Here is a 26,564-nt window from a genome sequence, read left to right as displayed (position 1 = left end):
TGAGGGTGTTCCCAACTGCAAATATTGAATATGTAGGAAAACAACTCCTAGGAGATCTTACTGAATCAGTAAAGAAGCATCAACAGAGACAAACACTAGTCTTTAATGCAAAACAGGGCCAGATGATGGAACAGAATAGAAAATCCAGAAATAGCCACACACATACATATAAAAAAACAATTTTTGACACAGCTCCAAAGACAATGAAGTGGAGAAAGGAGAGACTTTTCAACAAATGGTGCTGGAATAACTGGATAATTCTATGAGGAGAAAAAATGAACTTAAATCCATACCTATGGTAGGCAGAATAATGCCCTTCCCAAGATGCTTGCATCTTAATGTGCTCCAAACCCAAGGCTATGTTAAGAGAGTTAAAAGGCAAGCCACAGAATAAGAGAAAAAAAAAAATTGCAAATTGTATTTCTCATATAGGACTATTCTCTAGAATATGCAAAAAAAACCTCTCAAAACTCAATAATTGGAAAACACAAACACAAACTGCAAAAGACTTGAACACATACTTCATCAAAGAAGACATAGGAACGGCCACTAGGTATATGAACATATGTTCAAAGTCATTAGTCATAGAAAAATAAAATGTATAACCACACGAAGATATCTCTATACAAACAGGTGGAGCAACTCTCATACACTGTTGGTGGGAATGTAAAATGGTACAACCACTTTGGAAAACAGTTTGGCAGTTTCCTAAAAACACTAGATATTTACCCAAGATAAATGAAATCATATGTCCATACGAAGATTTATATATGAATGTTCAGTAGCAGCTTTATTTGTAATAGCCCCAAACTGGAAGCAACTCAAAAATCCATCAACAGTTGAATGAATAAGTAAACAATAGGAAATCCATACAGTGGAATACTATCCAGCAACAAAAATGAATGAATTCTTGATAACACAACAACAGATGAATCTCAAAACAACGTCTCTGTGAAAGAAGGAAGACACCCCCCACCCCCGGTCAAATACAAATGGTATGATTCATTTTACAAGATTCAAGGAAATGCAAACTAACATTTAGTGACAGAAAGCAGATCAGTGCCTGGGGAAAAAGAGCTGGGTAAGGGTAGGACAGAGGGATTACAAAGGAGCATAAGGAATCTTTTGAGGGTGATGATGTTCACAATCTTGAGATGATGATTTCACGGTTATATGTATATATACGCCAGAATTTATTACATTGTCCACGTCAAATGCATTCCGTTTATTGTATGCTATTTATGTTTTCATAAAACTTTTTAAAATACAGTAAGAGAATATTTTTAAAATAAATAAAATCCAGGATGAGATAGCGGTGCTTACAAGTTACATCAGCCGGCACCTGCAGACGAGGTTAAGGTGGGGTTTCCTTGGCTGCCTTGCAAAAGTATGCTGAGTTAAGTGAGAGCCCCAGTGGTCAATAAAGGAGAAGTGCTTGTCCTCTCGGGCCACCTGAGGGATGTAGACTAAGATGCTGAACGGACATCTTGGGGTAGGAGGAATAGTAATACCTCAGAGAATTGGAGGAAGGATGCTCGGTAACAAAGCTCAAGCAGGTTCTTTGTCCTCTCTTCCTCCCGCCCCTTTGCCAGAAGGATCCTCAGGCTTCTGCTTTCTATTTACAAATTTGTGTGAGCAGTTTATTTTCTATAGAGTTGGATGGTGTCCTACGTGTAAGCTAGGACATCCAATCAAGAGTGAAAATAACGCCTTACATCAGTGATCAAAAACTACCTCGACGATCAGTAGGGAAATGACACAATATGACACGGATATGACACAACGGGGAAATCCCCGAGTCTTAAACCTCGGCAACCACCGGCAGAATCCACCCTCCAAAGTTGTCCCCGATCCCGCCCGGCCTAGCCTTTTTTCCTTCCTTATTGACTCCTCCGGGCGGGGCGGGAGGCGGAGGCGGCCGGGGCCCCGCCCGCTGCGCGCGCCTCCACACCGCAGCGCGCAGCCTCACCAGAGTCGCTTTACGGCCGAGGAGAGGGTGGGTGCTCGTCTCGAGGTAGACGCCGACCTGAGGGGCGGGGAAAGAGGCCTTTTGCGGCAAGACGTAAGTGACGGCGTAGGCGGTGCGACTGCAGCTGGAGGGCAGAGGAGGCGGGTTCGTGTTTCCCGGGCCGAACCGGGCTGTGGGGGGCGCGGGGCCTGGGCCGGGGCTGTAGCTAAAGGCCCGCGGTGACAGTATGGGTGAAGGGGAGTGGGGCGGAGGAGGCCTTGGGCTGCTTTGGCCGGTAGCGGGGAGGGGGTGGGAGGCTGGCGGACTGGAGTCTTTGGTCCAGGCCAGGGATCTGACCCATGGTTGGTGTCCCCCCAAACCCGCAGCGCGCCGGTCCTGTCCTCGCCATGAGGCCGCAGCAGGCGCCGGTGTCCGGGAAGGTCTTCATTCAGCGAGGCTACAGCAGTGGCACACGCTGCCAGTTCCAGACCAAGTTCCCCGCGGAGCTGGAGAACCGGGTACGCAGACTGGCTCCCCACACCTGCTCTGGGGCGAGGGACGGGACTCTTTGGGGACGGGAGGGAGTATGGGCCGACACCGGACCCGCTGGATGCCTGCCTCGCGGCTCTGAGGAGGGGCAGGCAAAGAAGGAGCCTTGGTCGGGGAGGGCCACTAAGCAAGATGCGGTGTTCGGAAGAGATCGAATAAGGCCAAGCCCCCGAGTGTGATGACCTTATATAGTGAACTCGTTATAAGGTGCCGAGAGCCGGGGATGTGTACCCAGCCAGCCGTCGTCTTCCCCGGCCGTGCCCACACCTCCACCCCGGGTTATTGACAACAGTGATGAGGAACTAATTCCTGAGGTTCCAAGCCACCTAACTCAGCATGTTGCAAGCAATGTCCTCCTACTTCGCCTCGCAAGAGTAATCATCATTATTCTTGTGACTGGCGTTTGTGGCCATTGTGCTGGTCGCACTGCTCAGAAAGCGTTTATTAAGTGTTGTGCCAGGCAGTACGGACAGGCTTTCTTGGAACCTGAAAAACGCAGAGCACTGGATCGGCCTGGACAGGGAAATATCCCAGAACAAGGCCTTGAACTTGTCATTCCCAGTTAAGAGCGTGGGGAGCCACCTGTGTTGTGTTGGCTTGCATATGAAAACTGTCCTCAGGATATAGGTACCTTAGGCAGCTCTGCATACAGAAATGGAAGAATGCGCTGTTTCCTCTTTTCTCCAAGTTAAAAAAAAAAAAAAAAAAGAATTGTGTTTTATTTTAAAAGTACAATGAAGTGAGCATATGTGAGTGTGTGTGTTTTCTTGGGCCTGCGTGTGCTCACCCACCCAAAGAGACCTTGTGGTCTCGAGTCGCCTTACCTTACATTCAGTTTCCTTTTCATACCAGTTTTCTGATAAGACGGGAGAAGGTTTTGTGCTCACTTCCCCTTGATTGAAGAAGGGAGGGACAGAGGTGATGAGGTGTGCTGTGGGTGTGGGAGTAAGAAATACTGGTCATGGGATTAGTGGGTGTAGATGAATCTGTGCTAGAGAAATGTGTAGCAGTCCTTTAAAATCAGCTTGTAGCAAGGTAGGTTGCTCTACCTGATAGCCAAGTTTGGAAAATCAATGTGTATCAATTATAGTGTCCTTCAATACTATGGTCAAGTTAGTGACCCAAGTATGTTTCTTTAAATGCAAATGAAAGAGCAGATATGCTTTTTCAAAGAAGGTTTGTAGATTAGCTTGTCTGTGAAATGCCATATAAATACTACAGTTTATTGTCATGATGTTAGGAGCTAACTCAGCTTGACACTGGCTGGACGTTTCCACTGTGGTTTGAAGAGGTAGAAATTGAGCAAGATGCCTGCTGGCTAGCGCTACCGAATGGTTTTTTAAAGAAATAATTTAACATCACAGTTAACATGTTTTATGTGTTAGGGCTTGTATGAAGTGGATCAAATGTTTTATTTGTAAGCCTCTTATGGAAACGCCGACTTACACTATTTATGTACTTTCAGATCAGAGTGTAAACTATACACTTATTTGGATGTTACCAGATTTCTTTGTTTAGAGGTTTTAAAGTCAAACTTCCAATTCATAACTGAGCCAAATACATGTATGCAGAATCAGACATTAGCCTTCCACTCTGTGTGTGGTGGAGGCTTTATTTTATAGTCTGAATACAGAAACACAACATAGTCAGAGTACTCCACTGATTCTTACAGGAGATTGATTTTTCTAAATTCTGGAGTCCTTTTTACTTTGACTTCAGATTATAGACCAGAACTGCTTGTGACTGTGAGTACTATATGGAGTATTATTTGGTGCTGTTCACTGTGTCTTTGAGGGATTTTTTTTCCCCTTTTTCTTTTTAAATGTTTGGGTTAAAACACTAGTTTATGCTTTAAACTGCTTGGGAGAGCTTTGATTTTTCTTTTAATGTGTTGGAATCAAATTTAAATTACAGGTTTAAATTTTCCTTGCTTTGTTTGATGGAAAAATTGGAAGGTTTCTGTCTTTGTTTCTCTACTACTTATCCTAGGAATTGTACTGATTGCTCTGCCACTGGGGCTGATTTTCCTTTTGTGAGAACATCACACTTGGCAGTTTAATAGAGGAAGAAACTAATATACAAATGTTTTACTTTAAAGCATTAAACACACACACACATACACACACACAGGCATTTGTACCCTCTAATCTGAGAGCAAGGGCAAGTTCTGCCTGTTAACAAGTTTACTTTTTCCATTGCCTGTTAGAATGTAATACTTTGATCTTAAGTACTTTGTTGCCAGGACAGTTCTTAAAGAAAGCTTTATTCTCACTTTAGCCAAAATACAGACATCTAGGCACCGTTGGTCTGGGTAGGAAAGAAATGAGTGAACTGTAATTAAAGCGTTTGTTCCCCTCCATACCTTTAAAACTGTGTCTGCATCTGGTTGGTAGAAATTACCTTTGACTTGTAATCACTTTAAGCTTCAGCCCCATGCTTTCTGCCACATCATTCAACAAGGAACAATATTTTGGGGAAAATGTGTCTGGTTCCTGTTTCCATTCTGATTTTCAGTGTTCATTAGTCCAAATTTATATTTGGCTTCCACTTCACAAATCTCCCTATTTTATTATCGCTTCTGTATCAGTCTGCAGTTACCCAGGGGAGAACACTGACAGGCGTTCCCCATAGTGGAGGAAGTGAAAGAAAAATGCCCACATCTGTTCTCTTGGACCCTCCTATATTAGGTCCTTTGCCTTTACTGCTGCCTACCACACTTTTTACCTTTTTCCCCCTTTTTTAATAATCTTTCAAAGAAATTCTTGACTTTTTAAATTTCTTTTTTAACCTTTTTAAAAAAATCCTTCACCTTGTTTTTTTTTTTTTTCCTTAATCTATGATTTGCTTCTATCCTATAAAGCATTACTATCTTGGAATAGCTTTTTTAAGAATTCATGTTTCTAGTATGATCAGTAATTCTGACCTGAAAAAAGGTGTTTCTGGGTTGGATCCCATGATTTTGAATCACAAAACCCAAGAAATGTAAGTAATTCACAGAACCTTCCTTATCAGATCATAACATTTTAGGTGAATCTTGAGTGTTTGAAATTATTTAGACTTTTGTGGATTTGCTGATATGACAAACTGAAGGTATTATCTTAGGCATAATTCGGTAAAGATAACAATTTGTTAGAAATATTTGCTTGTGGAATGAACAGAGTCTGTTTTCAGGGAATGAGAACTCTGACATCAATTCTCCAAATGACCCTTCTTCAAGTGGCGGCTTCCAGCACCATCTCTGCCCACCCAGCCCTTTTCAGAAACTCTTAACATTCTAGGAAGTTAAAAATAGTTCCTCTTGGAAAACCAGGAGAGCCACCGCCACTTTAAAGTTTACATTAAAGTTTTTCATGCTGTTGGCTCACTGAATCCTCACAGTTTTTCCATGAGCAGGACAAAACAATGATTACAACTGCCTCTGACATAAAGGGTTTTCATAGCTTAAGGGTGATGACCATAAATTGTTTTACATTTAAAAAAATCGTGTTCTTGGAACCGTTTTGTCTCAAACTGTATATTGAAGTCCTTGGATTTTTTTTCTGAGTCTGTATAGACTTCATAAAGGAGAGAATTTATATGTAAGGAGTTACTCTACTCGTTTCAGGAATAAGGGAGTTGTGTGAGAGGACGTCTACAGTAAAGACAGATAAGTTGTCCTTTGTTGCCACGAAATGATGGTGTAGCGTGAAATACTCTACTAATGGGATGAAAATCCAGGGAAGAGCACTGAGATGTGAAATCTACAAAGTACTGTTAGCAGAAGAAAGTGAAAGCAGATGATTAGAGTGAAAATGGATGACAATGGTAGTATTAGTGTAAATGTGAGACAATGGTGTCACTGAATAGAAGGCTGATAGGAATGAGTTGGTGTGAAAAGTTTTGTGATAGTTTGAGATTTTGCCTTGTTCAGTGTGAGCTTTTGGTAAATCCCAGTGTTTAGGGACTTAATTTAAGATGACCTGCTCTTAGAGAGACCAACCAAGAAACAGACTCTTAACTATAGAGAACAGACTGATGGTTACTTGTTATAGGTGGTGGTTATTAAGGAGTGCACTTGTTGTGATGAGCACCAAGTGATGTATGGAAGTGTGGGATCACTACATTGTACCCCGGAAGCTAATATTACAGTGTATGTCAACTAACAGGAATTTAGATTAAAAACTTTGAAAATAATAAGGTTACCTGTCCTTTCCAGATAAAGAGAACATGTCCTTCCTTTTGTGCCCCCGCCATACTTCACATATGCGTCCACTGTAGTGCTTTGTCAATTTATTATGTTTTTATGTTTACATATCTTTTCTGCTTATGTGACCTGTCAATTCCTGGAGGACTGAGTGTCTTACTCATCCTCCTCTAAGGCCTGTCCTAACATCTGATGATGGGTGCTCAGTAAATGTGAATATAAGTGAGTGGAAAATGCAAGGATTGTACAATTTTATTCGGTTACTTGAAACTCAGTATAGAGAATAAAGAGACACCATACTGAGTCCTGAAGCTATCCAGTGTCCATAAGAGGGATAGATTTAAAGAAAACTAAGCAGTTGCAATAACATAGGTCCTGATTTAATCATCTGGAAGGTTTGCTAGCTGTTAGATAAGAACGTTCACAGAACAGCAGAATCTATTAGCAAGCATTTGTGAATGGCTGATCTTTTTTCCAAAACTCATCTTTAAATTCTTTTTTCCATACAGATTGATAGACAGCAGTTTGAAGAAACAGTCCGAACTCTAAATAACCTTTATGCAGAAGCAGAGAAGCTTGGGGGCCAGTCATATCTTGAAGGCTGTTTGGCTTGCTTAACAGCCTACACCATCTTCTTATGCATGGAAACTCATTATGAGAAGGTGAGCCTACCTTTGTTTTCACAAAATCTCTTAACATCATGAAAAAGGTGAATTGATGATATATTTTTGTTTACATGGTGACAGTTGTCATAAAAGATCAAGGGGCATTTATAATAATAATAATTCAAATTCTGTTGTCGCTCCTGTGTAGAAAATACATAGGAGAGATTCCTGAGTCTTTTAGAAACTGATCAAAATTGATCTGTTCAATGAACAATCTCCATCTGTTCAATGGAGCTGACATGCCAGTGTTCAAATTGGCTTACCCTTAAGAAGAGTGGAGAAGATCTATGTTCTCATCCTGTCTAGCTTTCTGAGACTCCTTTTATTTTTTTCTCCAAGTCTCTATCTTCAGTCTTATCCTCTGGCTCGGAGTTTTTAATCTTCTCTTTACAACTGCCTGCTAGACTGGAGGTGCCAGCTTCCCAATCTAGACGTCCAAAAGGCAAACCTCACGCCTCCCATTTTGTTTAATAGCACCCTGCCTTATCAGTCCCGTCCTTAGGTATGGGGATGAAAAAGAGGGGAAATGTATCCATTGTCAAAGACTGAAGTATCTGCCATTTTCCCACTCAGTAACTTTTCATGATTTCCTCTGCCCCTGTTCTAATGTACGCCCTTATTACGTCTTAGACTGTTGAAATAGTCTGACGAGTTTCATTTCTTCCATTCTGTCACTTGTCCAGACCATCTGCCACTGCCTGCAGGAGACACAGCGTTCCTTCCTCTAGCACTGCTGTAAAGTCAGAGGCCTCTCCTGGCTTCCCATTTATTGCCAGGGAGTACAGTTCAAGCCCTTTCTCCAGCTGACCTCAGGCCTCCCTTTCCAGCCCTGTCTCCCGCCCCTTTCCCACTGCATCTTTCGGCCAAACGCGCTCCCTCGCTGGGCACCAAGCGTACCCTCCTAGGTTTTCCTCCATCTGTAGGGCCGCTCTCCCCTTGTTCGAGTCTCACCAGCCCTTAGGTCCCTCTGTCCTCTAACTTTTCTTTACTCTTCTAATCGGTATCTTTCTCTCCTGTGTATCCCCACATTTTATTTATGTCACTTTTCCTGGCACTTACCTCTCTGGACTTTAGAGTGTAGCAATTTGCTTTCTTATTTGCCCTTCAAGTATATATTTTTCTTAGGTCAAGGACAATGCCTTAACTGCTTTGTGTCCTCTTCATACCTAACACCATGCCCTGGGTGCCTTAGGCACTCATTGAATGTGTGTTGAGTGAATTTAAGTCAATCAGAGTAAACCCCTAATACATTTAATTTTGAGCACATATATGGACTGAAATGCTATACGGTTATCTATACTGTACCCCACCCGACAGAACTGTCCCTGTGATTGTCTTGTACTCTGTGTAGTAGAGAGCAGAGAGTTGCAGCTAAATGATTTTTGTGAGTGACTAGCTGGAGATGCTGCCATATTCATTAGCATCCTGACATGAACTGTGTTAGTGTTACTAAAATGCATGTATTTAAATAACTAAATTAGTAGTTATATTTGTCTCCGTGTTATACAGAGAAGCAGCTAACTTTCATTCCTGTTTAGTATTCAAAATCAGAAATTATAAAGGATCAGTATCCGCTTTCAGTCTGTGTTTTATCTTAGCAGCTTCTCTTTGATAGTACATTTGCTGAGTGAAGGGACAAGAGTTTCATTCATTTGATAAATATTTATTGAAAGCCTACTATTTGCTAAACAGTGAACAGGGGATATAACGGAAAAGGGCAAACATGGTTACTGACCTTGTAGTATTTACGATTTAGTGGTAACAATTGATGTTAAGGAAACAAAACCAACTAAATTTTTTTTTTATGGAATATGTAACAAAATGGTTTAAATTATTTTTTCTATTTTTAATAGTTTATTGTCAAGTTGGTTTCCATGTAACACCCAGTGCTCATCCCCACAAGAGCCCTCCATGCCCATCACCCCCCCTTCCCCTCTCCCCCACCCCCATCAGCCCTCAGTTTGTTTTCAGCATTCAAAAGTCTTCCATGAAAACCAACTAAATTATAAATGACAATCAATGTCTTGACGAAAACAAACTTTCCTGTGATAGAAAATAATAGGAGAGACCTCATTTAGATTGTGTGGTCAGAAAAGGCCACAGAAGTGATAACATTTAAGCTGCTAAGTAAAGGCTACAAATCGTGGGACCATTCAGGCAGAGAGATGGGTGAATGCAAAGGTCCAGTGAGTGTGATGGGTCCTGGGAGTTTTAAGAAGGCCAGTGTGGAAGAAAGGGGCTGTAGGTGAATTTGGAGAGGTAAGGAAGGAGTTGTGTCATGTAGGAGTGTGTAGTCCATGGAAAGATGTTTGGACTTTATTTTCAGTGCAGTAGGGAAGGCACTCAAAGATCTTAAGGGGGGGAGTGATAACAGATTTTCATTTTAAAGCAATTTCTTTGCTCTGGAGGGAAAAAAAGATACAAAAGTGGAAGTAGGGAAACCGGGTACGGTGCTCCATAGAAATCCAGACAAGAGATGATGATAGCTTGGACAGGGAACAGAGCAGTAGAGATAGAGGGAAAGGAATATGTTGATAGTAGAACCAAGATTCAATGAGAAGCTGGATGTAGGAGGTGAGGGGAAGGCTGAATTCATATGGGTAGAAACTAGGTCATCCTGGGATGACCATTTCAAGAGGTACATACTATTGCCAATTTAAAGTAGAATTGGATCTTCCAGAGTATTTTGTTCATGCCTAGTGAAGCTGTCATTTCACTATAGCTTTTACATTTGTTGATAAGATTCCATTAACTTTTATTTATCCATGTGCATTTGCTGAAATAGATACAGAAACCTCCTTCTAATGTCAGTTGTAAAAAGAAATGGGTAATTGGGTTCCAGCCAAGTCATTCACTAATTATAGGATCATGGACAAATTAATCTGAATTCTCTCAACTATGAAATGGGTGTTAAAATTAATGTATTTCCTCACATATGGTAGATGCTTAATAATAAATAGTGTTTTCTTTTTTTCCTAATTATTTTAATGTTTGTTTATTTTTGAAAGAGAGGCCGAGAATGAGTGGGAAAGGACCAGAGAGAGAGGAAGACACAGAATCCAAAGCAGGCTCCAGGCTTTGAACTGCCAGCACAGAGCCCGACGTGGGGCTCGAACCCACGAACTGTGAGATCATGACCTGAACCGAATTGGACGCTTAACTGACCGAGCCACCCAGGAACCCCAACAATGTTTTCTTAAGATAATTTTAAGGGGGCGCCTGCCTGGCTCAGTCAGTAGAGCGAACGACTCTTGATTCTTGGGGCTGTGAGTTCAAGCCCCACATTGAGTGTGGAGATTACTTAAAAATAAAATCTTTAAGGGACACCTGGGTGGCTCAGTTGGTTGGGCGTCTGACTCTGGATTTTGACTCAGGTCGTGATCCCAGGATCGTGGGATCGAGCCCCATGTTGAGCTCCTCACTGAACGTGGAGTCTGCTTAAGATTCCCTCATTCTCTCTCTCTCTTGCTCTCTCCCTCTCCCCCCACCTCGCCCCCTCTATCCCTCTGTCCCTCTCCCTTGTGTGAGGTGCACATGCGCGTGCTCTCTCTTTCTCTAAAATAAAAAAGAGATATTATTCTAAAAATAAATAAAAATTTTTAAATAAGTAAAAATGTAGTGTATATACATATATACACATACACTAACTTAAGTGTTTACACATATATACACACACACACACACACACACAGATGTTTTAATCAGGTATTTGTGAACTCATATACAATTTTTTTTCAAATATAAGTAATCTTTTTTAGCAGCTGCTGACTTATTTAGGTGCTATAACATTTAGCCCCTTTGACTATAGGGGCACCTGCCTGGCCCAGTAGGTAGAGGCTGCAACTCTTGATCTCAGGGTTGTGAGTTCAAGCCCCACGTTGGGTGCAGAGCCTACTAAAAATAAATTAATTAAAATAAAAATATATATCCCTTTGATTATTAGTCTGGAAAGGCAGTTCTCAGTATCAGAAATACTGTAGAAATTGATCTTAATATATGTTTTCACTTGGGTTTATAGGTAATATCGAAGGTACTACTTTATAAGCCTAATCAAAGTTTCTTTCTTATGGGGTTTTATAAAGCAAGTAAAGACCAAATAAAATTAGTCAGGAAACCAAAACTTAAGGTGTGGCCACGTGTTTTAAGTGGGTGATTTTACTGGACCTGAATAACTAGATCATGCAGAGTGAACAGCTGGAATGGTCCTAATTAAGATATAATGTATTTATACTTTCAAAAGAAAAATTTTAAGTGTGTATTTGTAGTTTGGTAAAATGATAAAAGCGTAAGAACAGCTGTCTTCTCCCTCCCTCCAGTTTGTCCCTTAGGAATTTCTATGCTATTATTTTCTACTTTATGAAAGGACAGGATTGAGTCATTTAGTCTGTATTGTTTTAAAGACTAAAATTCTTAGTCTACAAACAGCAAGCCAAATATAAGAGTTTTTATACTTGTCACGTGGGTTAAATTTTTTGAAATTGTAAATAAGCCTTTTAAAACTCACTAGAACAATCATGCCTTTTTCCCCCTTGAAATGTGCTATTTATTGATTTAAAATGAAGATAAAGACTTCAGTGTTATTCCTCTATTGTTGCTGCCCATTATAATTGGGGCACAAATGGGCTTGGAGAAGCTTCTCCTCTCAGTCGCTGTCTGCCTTGTTTATAACCTCCCTTCTGCTGATGTGCCGGAACCTGTAAAAGGAACAAATCCTGCACTTCTTGCTTAGCCTCGCTTAGGATATTTTTTCTTAAAGGTCTGTATTTCTTCTTGAGGCTTTCCCCAGTTTAATATTCTCAAGGAGAACAATCTTCACTGAGGCTTGATTATGTTTAGCTTTGTAAATATTACACAGATTGGGATTTTGTTGAGGGTTTGAAGATAACAGATAATTTTGTTCACTATTCTAGTTTGTTTTGACATTGATTTACCAAAAATAATAGACTGTGAGCAAAATGTCAACATAAAGTTTCCTGGGAGTGAGCATGCCGTTTTGTCCCACCTGAGACGCACTATGAGTTGATTCACTCCCGTGACCACTTTCTTGTTGCTGAAGAGACTAAGGCAGCCCCGCTTCCCCAGTATAAGAGGATTCTGAGTTTGTGCAAAAAGAAAACATTGTTTTGTTTCCGGACTGATACCTAAGTGCACGTGAATATTATTAAAGCTTAAGTAAAAACTTTGCACACAAAGTTATGCTTGAATCAAATAAAGGCATGCTGTTTCTTTGCCCCTAACCTGTGCCCAAGGAGTGAGGGCGGAAAGCTGTTCTGAAGAAATCCATTCTTTGAAACCAGCCATGCAGGCACTTTTCTGACTGTACCCCCTACCCCCACCGCCCCTGCAGTGTAAAGGGACTGGAGTGAGGGTACAGTGACTCTCCAATTTCCAGTTTTGTCAGATGGGCTGGGAAAGAAATTGGAGAGAAGATTGAGAGTCCTGAGTTGGGTACCTTTATGGGTTCCTTCCATTTGTTATTTTAGCATGATTCACAAACTGATAGAAAGATATGACCTAGGATTTCTTCTTTTGCCCATAAAGACCAAGCATCACTCAAGTTCTTTAAGAGTTGAAAACAGAATATTTGTAGTGAAAAAATTTTTTTCTTTAGAAGTGGTATTTTTTTAAGTTTTTTTTTTTTTTAATGTTCATCTTTTGAAAGAGACAGAGCATGAGTGGGGGAGGGGGCAGAGAGAGAAGAAAACAGAATGCAAAGCAGGCTTCAGGCTCTGAGCTGTCAGCACAGAGCCCAACGCAGGGCTCGAATTCACAGACCTCAAGATCATGACCCAAGCCAAAGTCAGACGTTTAACCGACTTAGCCATCCAGCCGCCCCTAGAAGTGGGGATATTCTTAATTCACTACTTAACCCTACAGATTGCTCTTTTAATGATATACTCTTTTAGAACATGAGACTGTAGTATTCCCAAAGATGTAACTTGAGTGAATTCATTTAAATTTTATTTTCATTCAATGAGAAAATTCACTATACAGACTACCCAGTGTTGGTTTTTTTTTAATTTTTTTAAATGTTTTATTTATTTCTGAGAAACAGACAGTGTGAACAGGGGAGGGTGAGAGAAAGAGGGAGACACAGAATCCAAAACAGTCTCCAGGCTCTGAGCTGGCTGTCAGCACAGAGCCTGATGTGGGGCTCGAACCCACAAACTGTGAGATCATGACCTGAGCCAAAGTCACACACTTAACCAACTGAACCACCCAGGCGCCCCCAGACTACCCAGTGTTTTAAATCCTAAATCAATTTATACTAAAGCACCTAAATTGTAACATCCCAGTTTTGTTAGTTTGTCCTGGTACATTGTAGATCCACACTTAAATTGTTTCTTAATTTCCAACTTTATTTTCATACAGTTCTTTACCCCTTTGTGTTTATCTATGACTTTATTGTATGCTGGTAGTATGAATTTAAGAAAATATATAGTAATTAAAGAACTGGATCAAAGCCTTTTTGAACATTAGAGCCAAAAAGGGTTATGATGACTTTGAATCTGAAATAAAACATGTAACTCTTTGATTTTGTATATAACTATTAAGATTTATTTTCTTCTGGTTTATCTGTCTCAGATTGCCCTTATTAAAGCTGAAGATTTGGCAATTTCCAGAAGTTCCTTTGTATCCTATCTGGTTTTTGTCTGCATTTGCTTTGACTTTTACAACTTTAATGCTAAACTTATAAATTGAACTAATTGAAGTTCCCATCAAGGACCCAAAAGCAAACTACAGAGTAGCACTCTATGCAGACATGGAAATGATAGAAAACACTTGTCCTCAGAAACTCCAGAGCTGCTAACAGTCACGTGCTTTACAAAGAAAATAAACTTTTCGGTTTTAAACTAACTGGGCGATCTTTTGTTATGGGCCAACTTCATATCATTACTTAAAATTGACAAAAGCACACAAACAAGAGAAACAGCAGTTCTTAAGTGTTAAAGGGGAAGGAAGGTCAAGAACTACCCTTGATATTAGAAGGTATCACATTTACAGCACTTTATGAGTGGAAAAGGGAAAAGCACAGCTAACTTTTGTGTACCCAGAATTGAGACGACAGGGGGTAAGGCGGCGGGGGCTGGCCTCTGTGTGCATTTGCACGTACACCGTTTTGAAGGTACTTGTGGCCAGCAGAGCCCCTCAAACTGTGCTGAGTGTCATGTACAGTGTGTGCCACATACTCAGAGCTGTAACCCTCCGTATGAGTATCTGTTTCTTGTTTGGAAAACTAATTCCACTGCCTGTGTATTTGGAGCTCCAGCTGCTACTTAAGGGGAAATCTGATGATGACATTTGTAAAAAGTTGTGATGTTTCTTTTCTGTCAGGTTCTGAAGAAAGTGTCCAAATACATTCAAGAGCAGAATGAGAAGATATACGCTCCCCAAGGCCTCCTCCTGACAGATCCCATTGAGAGAGGACTTCGAGTTGTATCTTTTTAGTCCAGATCAGAAGGTCTAAGTGTCTATAAAAAGAACATTTTGACAGTACTGTTTGGCATTGACTAGAGAGAATTTAACTCCTTTCTCGGGTCTTTGCCCTAGGAATCTTCTGTGTGAATTGCATACCTACCATAAACCTGATGTCAAAGTTTTCTTAAAGCAAGTGTCCCCTTCCTCTGCACTTGTGCAGGCCTCTGGTGTGTTTAACGTTCTGGTTACCGTCTTTCTTGGTGGCTCTGAGGGCATCTTGTAGTAATAATGGGGGTGGTATGAGTAATGCATTTCAGCTGCAGCAACTCTGAACCTAAAGCTGCTTTGAAATGCATAAACTCGTAATGTGTGGGGAGACTTGTCATCCAAATGAATTGCAGCTCCATGGGCTCATCTGACTAGTTGAAATCAGTTACAGCTGCCAGATGTATAATTTCATTACCTTTGACATACTGTGCATATTTTTAGAGGCAGTAAGCTTTGAAACTCACTAAGTGAATTTGGTAAATAAAATTGCAAAAAAACTAATTTAGCTTGATAACTGGAGTAATGAGTAAAATAAATTTTTTTTAAAACCTAGGTCAGATAATCCTGGGCCTTCCGGCTGATAATGATTTCAGCAGTTTTATTATACTCTGCAGCAGCGGTTCTTAAACTTTAGAGGTCATGAACCCTCTCCCAGGAAAAAGTTAGCAAATAATTTCAGGGCATTTTGAACCCCTGAATCCATTACCTCCTTCAATTCTCAGCCAAGAACCCCCTAACTTCTACAATATAGCATCTTTTTTCAGAAAAAAAAAAAATCTTTCTTCCAAAAAATAAATAATCAGTGTTTGAGAGGAAGGACATGTGGAGTACTGCAGGCAACTACATTTCTTAAAGTTTTCGGCAAGATGGAGAAAGCATCATGTTTAACTTAGGTAGGAGAAATTCGTAATAATTTAAAAATGAGCAAAGCAAATTGGAAGCAAAGTCTGCACAGATCATACACAGCATCTTGCCATGGTCCCCTCTGATATGTTCCATTCTACAGTGTGTTTTCTTAACAGCCATGCTGTTCAGATTGAAATCACCATTTATGAAGACAGAGGCATGAGCAGTGGGAGATAAACCATAGAATTAAAGGTAAAAATAAAATTATATGACATATATGCAGTTTTTATCATTTGTAGCATGCGTGAATTTTCCCTCCTGTGTGGTAAATAAATCTTTAATTTAGATAATGGCATATTCCCTGTATTGCCTTGATATTTAAAATGTGTATTTAACCCAAATTCTGTTTGGTGATCTAGAATTTCATCCTGATTCCCCTCCTCCCCATACTATTTTTAGACTGGTTTTGTTACTTTGATTTAGGGCATGTTTTTTTAGGGGGTGGGGGGGGTCTTGTTTTAATATTTCAAAGCAATCCTAGACATTTAAATAGTTGGATTTTGCATATAAAAATTTCAGTGATTGCCCTGCCTGTATGATAAATGGTTTTAATAACCAAAGAAACATTTCAGAGTGGAGGGGGAGATTCTGAATATTTCATTTATTTAAGTGGCTTCATTGCCCTGTAGAAGAAACCATAACCCTAGTGGGTAGAACCGTAAATGTAATTGTTTTGTTTAGATTATTTATCTTCTTATATATTCATATAAGATATGGACTTTGAATATGTGAGAAATACATTAGCGAATACTGATGAGTCTGTAAGCAAATCATGTGGAGGCCAGAGTACATGAGCACAGCCTTCTAAGTAACAAAATCATACTTCACGGTTTCTGCTGATTTCAGTCGTGTACACTTTCTACAGAGAGTGTGCTCTGCTCCCGTACTTTCCTAATTGACCATTTGCAAGCATTTGTCACTAACAGGCAGTGCAGAAACAGATGTTCCCAAAGCAAACATGCCTTTCTTCCCAGGGTAACAGCAATAATAACTGCTGCCTTGAGAGCACCTGCTCTGTGCCAGGTATTATACAAGTGGTGTTTCTCATTCTTACAAGAATTCTGCAAAGTATATTCCCTCCATTTCACAGATGAGCAAGCCAAGGTACAAATAGATTAAATGGTGTTCTCAAAATTATACAGTTTAACACGTTTTGGGATATGAACCCAAGCCTGACTGACCGTAAAACCGTTTTTTACACCATACTTCGTGTAAGTACTTGCAGGAGCAGAAACATGGGGAAAGGGAAGAGTTCATCAGATCATTGTATTTTTCCTCCTTTTCTTTTTCAAGACTTTCTTAAAAAATACATTTTGTCTGCCCCTGTACGATTTATCAAATCCTATAAGCCAATCAGCATTCCAAAGCTGCCGCCTTTTAGCACTAGTGAAATTGTCACCTGAATTCTTTGACTTTGAGAGCCAAAAATCCAAATAATGACACCCTCTGCCCTGTGTTTTATTTCTTTAAAAAGAAATAAACACTTGTTTTATGAACATTTAGTGTTACTTGTTCATACACTTTCTCATGTACAATTTACAAACTGATATTTCTCAGTTGAGCAACCAGGAACCTTAAAGTGTGGTTTTTGTTATGTGCCATTGGAATAAGTTTATTTTATCAATTGCAGCTGTGTTGACTTGGCACAACCCCTTTGTCATGACTCATTTTGCAGCTATTATTGCTAAATATAATGTCTTTCTGAGGTGGTGTGGGGTTTTGAGCAATTACACACCAGAGACTAATCTATCAATAGTTAGGCAACTGTGAAATTTTGAAATGGAAAAGATTTACTTTAGGAACTTCTGGATAGTTTCATGAATGCAAATATTTTTGTTCAATTTAGTTTTTAGAGCTGTGTGCTCCTCAGGCCCTGGATCTAGTGTGGGCTGAGGTCTTGGAAGAGGGGTGGAAACTGTAAGAATAATAAGTTCCATTCTGCCATTTTCCTTAAATCTCTAAGGTTTCTGCAGGTTGAAGCATTATATGAGATTTAACAACAACAAAAAACCCCACAAATCATGGAGATGGCCTTTATTTAAAATAAAAAAAAACCACTTAAAATATCTTTATTAAAGACTGATGGTGTTTTCTCTTTGGATTATCTTCCTTATTTAAAAAATTGGAATGCATCATTCTGTCACAATAAATTAGTGATGATAAAAATAGCTAACTTTTGTTGGTGGTTATTATGTGCCTGCATATTCTAAATGCTTAATTTTAATCACCACAGCAACACTACAAGGTAGGTGGTAGTATCCCAGTTTTTTCAGATGAGGGAACTCAGGCACAGAGAACTTCAGTTACTTACTTGTCTAAGGGTAAAAACTAGTAGGTAGCCATCAAGGCAGCCTGGCCCCACATTCACCACTTCACTTTTGTGATGTGATTGGTCAGAGATTGAAATCTACAGGGCTTGAGGCGCCTGGGTGGCTCAGTTGATTAGGCTTCTGGCTCCTGATTTTGGTTCAGGTCATGATCTCACAGTTCGTGAGGTCGAGCCTCATGTCAGGCTCTGTGCTGACAGTGCAGGACCTGCTTGGGATTCTCTCTCACCCTCAGTCTCTGTCCCACCCCCATGGATGTTCTCTCTCTCTCTCTTTCTCTCTCTCTCTCTCACACACACACACACACACACACACACACACACACACAGGAAATAAAAAGAATCATCCTTAAGAAAGAAAGAAATATACAGGGCTTGCATTTCTAGACTACTGAGCTATGTACTTGCCTAGTCAATTAGTGCAGATCCAAGTATTCTGTTAGATAGAACGTAGGGCGCTTACTAGGAGCTCTGATCAGTTGGTGTGAGAGAGCTGTTTTAGAGGTCATTTTTAGCATCCCTTTCTAATACTTCTGCCTTTCCTGTCTAACTACAGATCCCTCCTCCAGCTGGGACCCTCATCTATCCACTGGCCGATCGCAGAGTGTCCCCTACCTCCTCTCCAGAGCATCATTCCTTTGTATCTGCTGCCAGAGCCACGGTGCCATTTACTCCAAGGACTAACTTTCTAAAATTCCACACCTGGAGTGACCTCTAGTCGCTCAGCATCCACTTTGTGTCTCCAAATTGTGTAGGACTCTGTAATCTTTTGATTAGTTTCTGAGAAAACACAATGAAGCATTTCACTTTTTTTATTCAAAACCATTAATAAAATAAGCCGTTGGTCAGCCCAACACGAAGTTGATTTCTCGCCTGCCACCTGGACGGTGGTTCCCTCACTCCTGGGGCCAGCTTCCCAGGTGGCTCGAGACTTCAGTACGTCCCATCTCAGCCAGTGTTCAGTCTTACTTCCCCCAACGTCAGAAAACGCTTTTCTCCGAGATTTTGGTGAAAGGTAGGCTGTGTCTGTGGTTTTGCTAACACATCTCCCAGATCTCAAAAGAACTACCGGTTTTGCCATGACCAAAATCGTTAAGATCTGTTTCTGCTGTTCAGTTCCTCCAACTGAAGCTCGTTGGGAAAATAATGTATAACATTATTTGTTTTATTATAGCAATTATTCCTAATTAAAACAGTATTTAATGCAATTTCCAATTAGTTTTCTTTGGAGAATTTTGTTATTGCATCACCTTGAATGTTGGGAAGATGTGGTATGTGTTGCGTGTTGCTTATAAAAATAAGTAAGCACAATAAAGTGGATGCTAAACCATCAAACACATAAATGTCCCTGCTGTGTCCCTGAATGTGTAATAAGCAAGTGTAATAAATATTTTAATTATAGTTTTGTTATAAATATAACTTATGAGAAGAAAATTTGATAGGAATACCATATATTGCTAATTTTTAACTGTCCCTCCTGGCAAACCTTATGATTCATAGATTTTCCTCATACACAGTATTCAGTGCACAGAAATCTTAGGACTGGTTCCAGTACAGTAAGTTCAGTGAATTCCAACGAAAACTCTCAAGTCTGAGTCCGTGTTTATAGTTCTTCTGGCTGTATGTTCTTAGTGTCCAGGTTTCTTAGGCCCTTCATCTTTGGGGTTTTGAGAGCACTGTATTTGCGAGAAAGTTAAGAAACAAGGAAAGAATGAAACAGTTAAAAGTTTTACTTTCAGAGATACTGTAGGTGCTAATACTGGATTTAATCTTTCAGATTTAGTTTCTTTTATGGATCTGTTAGTTATTCAGTAAATCCCATCGGTCTGTGTAATATTTTAATTGTATAAAATTCCTTTGTTACTTTATAGCCTGTAATAGTGTGTCTGTCTGCCTTTTAAACCTGTTGCAATAACTTTGCTGAAATAATAACACATTAGTAAAACTTTTCTTAAACAAATTGTCTCTGTGTCATATTTGTTGTGATTTGGTAAAGTGATATGGTATTAAGTTTGGCAGATAGACAATACTTCTAGAATCTGTGTAGACAATTTTTAAACACCTTACATTCATCACACTTTTCAGTTTATATGCTTTATCTCATAAGAGGCAGATATTTTAGCTAAATATATAAACACCAAGAAATAGTCCCTAATAGTAAAAAAAAATGTATTCAATTAAAGAAATAAATGATTAGGATGTTTCGGGAGTCCTGGGTGGCTCAGCTGGTTGAGCAGGTGACTTCAGCTCAAGTCATGATCTCACAGTTCGTGGGTTCAGGCCCCGCGTCAGGCTCTGTGCTGACAGCTCGGAGACTGGGGCCTGTTCAGATTTTGTATCTCCCTCTCTCTCTGCCCCTCCCCCACTCCTGCTTGCTCACGCTCTCTCTCAAAATTAAACATTAAAAAATGTTTTAAAGATTAGGATGTTTCATTAGGAAAAAAATCAGTTATTGTTAGCCATCTTGGATCATCTGATGACTTTTTTTAAATGAATTGCATTTATAGAGAATAACCGCTTCTATAGTCCATATTCTGACTTTTGTGAAATTATTTTTCTTTACAAGATTTTCAGCTTCCCAATGACACTAATAGTAAATAGCACTAATGTAACCAGTATTCAAAAAGGAGGTCATTAGACCTGAATTAAGTCCCTTCTGTTTTCCACTTGGCCTTGGCTCCTGGCCTAAAGTCATAGTTTCTCAAGAGTAGCATGCTTTGCTTCCGGTTGTGTCGTTTAAGGCCATATAAGGAGGTCAGAGTGTTGGTGCTAGATTTCATTTATACACTGCTCTCCCCTGCCCCACCCTAACCCTTCAGAGTCCGTGAAGGCAGAGGTGGTTTCCAGTTACCCTTGCATCTATCCCTAACTCCATGCATCTTCGTGCAGGGTGATCCCTCTACTTAACACTCCTATTTGTTAAGTGAATAAGATACAGGCTGGTAGTCATTAGCAGAGTTACTTTACTACATCTTGATTAGTAAGGTGTTCAACTTGATAGGATAGTGACCTGTATACTCCCCTTGTAAAGCTCTAAGACTGGAAAGATCGCTGTGATTTAAATTAAACTTCCATTAGAGTAGACTTGCATAGAGATAACTACTCTTTACAGTGTCCTATAGATCAAGAATTCCCAGACAGGAAAGGAATTATGTTCAAAAATAATCGGAAGTACATAGGTATGTAAATAATGAATAAGCCACCAACTCCTACTTTGTCCTTTTCATTCTGTGTATCATTGACGTTGCCATAAGTGATCTCTGTCCTCATCTGTGTTTGGTGGCAGGATAAACCAATAAACAACTAGCATTACGCACTGACCAACTTTAATCTGCACATGTGTAAGGTGTGAAAGATTTTATTCTTCCTCCCACCAAAGCTGTAGCAAGTGGTTTTACAACAGTACTCCACAGTACTCAAAACTTGGAAATGTGTACAGGGTGGCCAATATGGACTGTGAATTATAAATGCCAAAAGGTAGGTTCTTTAACCACCTACCTTTTGGTAGGTGGTTAAAGTTCTAGGTGGTTAAAGTTCTAGGATAGTTTGCTTCAAACTGAGTAAAGACAGAATTATATGACCAAAATAAAGGTTATAGCTCTTCTGTACTATATCCTAAGTTCTTCCATATATCTCAAATGGTGCAGATGTGAAGCTCTGTGAAATTCTACCTACAATCAGGAAGCCGTTTAGGAATTGAATGCCTACTTAAAAAAAAAACAAAAAACAAAAAAAACAAAAACGTAAGCCTCTATTGTGCAAGAAGGAATAATTTTATAAACCAGACACAACCAAAGATTTTTGGTTAAGGGTCACTGTCAGGTTAAAATGAGTTTATGCCAGTAGAATTTTCTAATTTTTTTAAAGTAGCATCTGAGCAATGGAAGTATTTATTGACCTTGTAAGAACCTATTTAACTTTGTACTGTCACTTTTTGCCTTGGTAGTGAAATCTTTAATCTTCAGAATCATAAATCACCTGTCTTTGAAGAATTTCTTTTTGTTTCAATTACAAAGAGTTCTTTTTTAAAAAAGAAATTGGGGGTGGGGGGGTACTAAAAATCAGTCCATTGGCTGCCAGATCTGTTCTTGATCTTAAAGTTTCTGTTCATGTATATATGTTCTTACCTCATATTTTCACAGAGCCATTTGTTGCCAGGAAATGAACATCATAACTTGTATTCAAAATGTTTTGGCAATTAGTCTTCTGAGAACAACCAAATGCCAAACAACATAACCATAAAGGCTCAGATTCTGTGACACACAAGGACTCAAAAACAGGTTAATGTAACCTTCCCAATTAGAGAATTGGTGTGCGTATCTTTATGTATCTCATACAATGTACAAATGTTTTAATTAGTCCAATTAATAATTTCTTAGATGTTTGAAGGATTATGTGCTTGAGAAAGCAACATTATTATAGATGTTACTGTCTACTGTTAAAATGAGTAAGGCTTCAGTTAAAGCATTAGGAAAGGCCTAACAGCATGTTGTGGGCATTTTTAATACTGCAGAAAAAGATCTTCCCGTAATGTCTAATGCTATGGAAGGACTACATCAGGATAGGAGAAATCACCTTTTAAGTAACCAGAATTCCCAACAGAAACCATATTGAGAGAAACTTTACCAACCCCTGCAGGCAAGAGCTACATATTAAAAATATCATCCTTGATAGAGATTCTGTGAAAAAACTCTGAGGAGGGAGACAAAGTTGCTTGTGTACATTGATTTCTATTCCCAAGAACTATGTAGACTTTGAAGTGACCACAATTTTTCTATTTATCAAGAAAATGTGTGGTGGCAGAATAACAATGCGGCTGCATATTAACTATAGGGAACAGTTAAAGACAGAAAGTAAAAATGCCTCTGGGACTAGAGGGAGCACTCCGGGCCAGATTTAGCCTAATCAATTCATTCCACAGATAGGCTTATGAAGAACTTAAAAAATTATTTGCCTGACAAGGTTCTAATAAGGGTTTTTTTATGGGACTTGACATGCTGGTTCTAGAAAATGTGAGAGACATGCCCTGTATATGCTATACACTATTACATAGCATAATATAAATAAGATATATTAAGTTGCTGTATACCTAGTGTGGGGCACTGGTACAGGGATAAGCTCAGAGAATGATGGAACAGAATAGAGACCTAGATGCAGACTCCAGCAAGTGTGGTGGGCTGGATAGTCTCCTTTCGCCCCGCTAGATTCTTTCTCTTCTGTGCACCCCTTTATGTTCTAGAAAACTGATCCTGTGGACTGCATCAACCAGGCTCTGTTGGCTTCCAAAGAGAGGAATGAATGGGCAGGAAATCTGAGCATGGTACACTGATTTATGGGAGTGGCTACTTGGTCAGCTGCTTACAGACCTAGGGAGGCAAAAGTGGAAGGCTGGTGAGAAGTAGAGGAACATTCTGTGGAAGAACCTCTAGGAAGGGTCCCAGAGTGTGAAGAAATCCATATGTCATGTAAATGCCCACTAGATAGCATCCACTGCAGAGAGGTTCTCACTGTGGAAGTGGAAAGTCCTTGGATGGCCATCAGCCTCTTCCCAGCCCTCCTGGGACCATGGGGCCATGTAAAATAGTCATGGCAGCATGGGTGGAGGTTACATACGTCTCAACAACATAGACTTCCTCTCATTATGACTGATCTGGGTACTGTCACTGCTGAGTGCCCGAATGACAAACAGAGGCCAATGCTAATCCCCTAACAGGGCACTGTTCTCCAGAGGGGGGTTATGATAATAACAAACTGGACTTTTTTTTTAAGAGAGGGACAGAGGGAGAGAGAAAAAGAATCTTAAGCAGGCTCCACACTCCATGCAGAGCCTGACACAGGGCTGGATCCCATGACCTGAGCCAAAATCTAGAGTCGGACGCCCAACCGACTGAGCCACCCAAGTGTCCCCTGGACATTTTAATTCCTGAACTGGGATTGTGTTTTGTGACTTATAATGATCATGGGACTGTTTTTTTTCAACCAAAGAGTGACAAGAGTAATCATGGACCTCAGTTTTCATCCGTGGGCAGGGGAGGAACTATACCCAACAAATCAATGTAAAGGCACAAAAATAATATTGGAGACAAAGTTGCTTTATGATGACATTCCATAAGTTGTACTAATTGACATATGTACACACAATTATTGTTACTGTATTATTTTTGGATACACACATATATGGTAAAATATATCCATATGCCTGGGAACAATAAACACTAAGGTGATTGAACTTGGTGGTCTCCCATAGAGAGGGAGGAAAGAGAATGAGGAAAGAGGAGCACAGGGCTTAGATTGAATTTGTAATGTGAAATGGCTTATTATTTTCTATATGTTTGCAAATTTTTTAAATTTTATTACAAAAACAACCACACGTATCTGTCAATACAAATGACTATATATACATACACACCAGTTAATATCCTTATATCATGATGGGCTTTGAGAATTCAGACACAATACCCACCACCCCCTGTGCTTTCACTCAGGTCTCTATTTTCAATTTCTTCTAAACATTCTGTTTAGAGTGTTTGTCTTGTTGGTCTCATTGTGAAGAAGCACTAGCCTACTTCTAATTATACCCCCAAAAAGTGAAAAGTATGGACAAATGGCTTTTCCCTGCTTACAGATATGGAAAGAGTTCTTTAAAATAAATGAATTAAACTTCCAGCCTAGAAGCAGTATATAGCTGAGGAAGTTCAGGGTTAAGCTGAATTTCTCATGTAAATGTGCTAGGATGAAAGAAAGAGAGGCTGACGAGGAAATTTATGCTCTCACTTCTCCATAAACAGGGACAAGTCCGAAGTCATTTCAGCCTTCCCAGAGCTCCGTGGGTCACATCCGAAGCTTACTGATTCTAGCAAGTTAGCAGCTCATAGAAGGACAGTGCTCACAGCAACACCAGCTACAACAGACCAACTGATCCAAAGCTTCTGGGTCTTATTTCAGAAAATATCAACATTGGGGCACCTGTGTGGCTCAGTCAGTTAAGTGTTTGACTTGGGCTCTGGTCATGGTCTTCAGAGTTCAAGCCCCGTGTCAGGCTCTGTGCTGACAGCTCAGAGCCTGGAGCCTGCTTCAGATTCTGTGTCTTCCTCTCTGTGCCCCTCTCCTGCTCGCACTCTGTCTCTCTCAAAAATAAATAAACATTTAAAAAATTTTAATATCAACAATTAACACAATTTCATGACCAGATTTCAGTATTTTCAGCTGATATTTTTGTAGCTGAACTGGATATAACAGAAACTGAAATTTTAACAGTTTTTATCACTTTGAGATACGTTAAAGGTGGAATTGCTACATTTTCTTTGCTAGCTAATAGTAAAATACCCAGATAATTTTCTGTGATATGGAATACAGTTAATACATCTACTCTTTAGCCTTCTGATAGAGGATGAACTCTGAACTCAATTAAAATGTTTAGTGTTTCAACAAGAAACCTGTAAGAAGTGGGTTTTTTTTTTTTAATGCTTATTTATTTTTGAGGAACAGACAGAAAGCGAGCAGGGGAGGGGCAGAGAGAGAGGGAGACACAGAATCCAAAAGCAGGCTCCAGGTTCTGAGCTGTCAGCACAGGACCCGATGCAGGGCTCAAACTCACAAACTGCAAGATCATGACCCGAGCTGAAGTTGGACGCTTAACCAAATGAGCCACCCAGACGCCCCTGTAAGAAGTGTTTAAATGCAGAAAGCTAGACATAATGTCAGAAGTTTGTAAGATGTCACAAATTTTTAAATTTCACCTTTTTATATTAATCCAGGCTCTCATTCCTTATTATTTCAAGCACCAACATCTGCAGAGACGTGTAATTTATAAATACTCCATGTACAAGTAAAACAGAATGGTAATAGTGACAAGAGAATTTCATCTCTGTAGATATAACTAGAAGAAAATTTTAAAATAAATTTTAATGTTGGGGCCCCTGGGTGGCTCAGTCGGTTAAGCATCCGACTTCAGCTCAGGTCATGATCTCACAGTTCGTGGTTCGAGCCCCATGTTGGGTCTCTATGCTGACGGCTAGCTCAGAGCCTGGAGGCTGTCTTCAGATTCTGTGTCTCCCTCCCTCTCTGACCATCCCCTCCTGATGCTGTCTGTCTCTCTCTCCCTCTCTCTCTCTCTCAAAAACAAATAAAACATTAAAAATAATAAATAAATAAATCTTAATGTATCTTGTCAGCTCAGGAAAACCATTGCATATATACAGATGAGTCTCAATTGTATTCTAAAAGTTGTCCCTACACAGAAAAATTACTTCAATAAACTTTCCTCTGAAGTGGAATGGCCCATTTCATTAGTTATATGAAGTTCTTGAAATGGTGCCATGTCTATGATCCACTAACACACAAAAAAGCAAGGCATTCAAATGAAAACCAATGAATGGAACTTTGATACAGGGTGCACTTGAGCAAAGCTACCTTTTAAACNGTGGAAAACAACAAAAAAAAAAAAAAAAAAAAAAAATGCATTGTCCTCAGCTGTAAGTATTTCTAAATACTGAGTTTGGCCTGGTTTTCATTTGGACC

At 39.8% G+C, this 26,564-nt stretch overlaps 1 protein-coding gene across 4 annotated transcripts; it reads left to right on the top strand.

Moving 5' to 3' along the window:
- The first annotated feature begins 1,995 nt into the window (after positions 1–1,995).
- GOLGA7 (golgin A7) lies at positions 1,996–20,004 on the top strand. Of its 4 annotated transcripts, none has more exons than XM_077773078.1 (6): positions 1,996–2,062; positions 2,335–2,466; positions 7,190–7,342; positions 14,681–14,782; positions 15,848–15,910; positions 18,601–20,004. In XM_077773078.1, exons 2-5 carry the CDS (start codon positions 2,356–2,358, stop codon positions 15,893–15,895), a joined length of 414 nt encoding a protein of 137 aa, XP_077629204.1. In that variant the 5' UTR covers positions 1,996–2,062; positions 2,335–2,355; the 3' UTR covers positions 15,896–15,910; positions 18,601–20,004. The 4 variants fall into 4 exon arrangements, with proteins under 4 accessions (XP_077629204.1, XP_077629203.1, XP_077629206.1 ...); XM_077773077.1 differs by lacking the exon at positions 1,996–2,062 and adding an exon at positions 2,068–2,113; XM_077773080.1 differs by lacking the exon at positions 1,996–2,062 and adding an exon at positions 2,068–2,113 and having other exon boundaries at positions 15,843–15,910.
- Positions 20,005–26,564: the final 6,560 nt, after the last annotated feature.

This window comes from Crocuta crocuta, unplaced genomic scaffold (genome assembly GCF_008692635.1).
Source record: "Crocuta crocuta isolate KB4526 unplaced genomic scaffold, BGI_CrCroc_1.0 scaffold177, whole genome shotgun sequence".
NCBI classification, from domain to species: Eukaryota; Metazoa; Chordata; class Mammalia; order Carnivora; family Hyaenidae; genus Crocuta; species Crocuta crocuta.
Note: the sequence above shows the minus strand (reverse complement) of the source record. Positions and strands in the feature narration are given on the sequence as shown.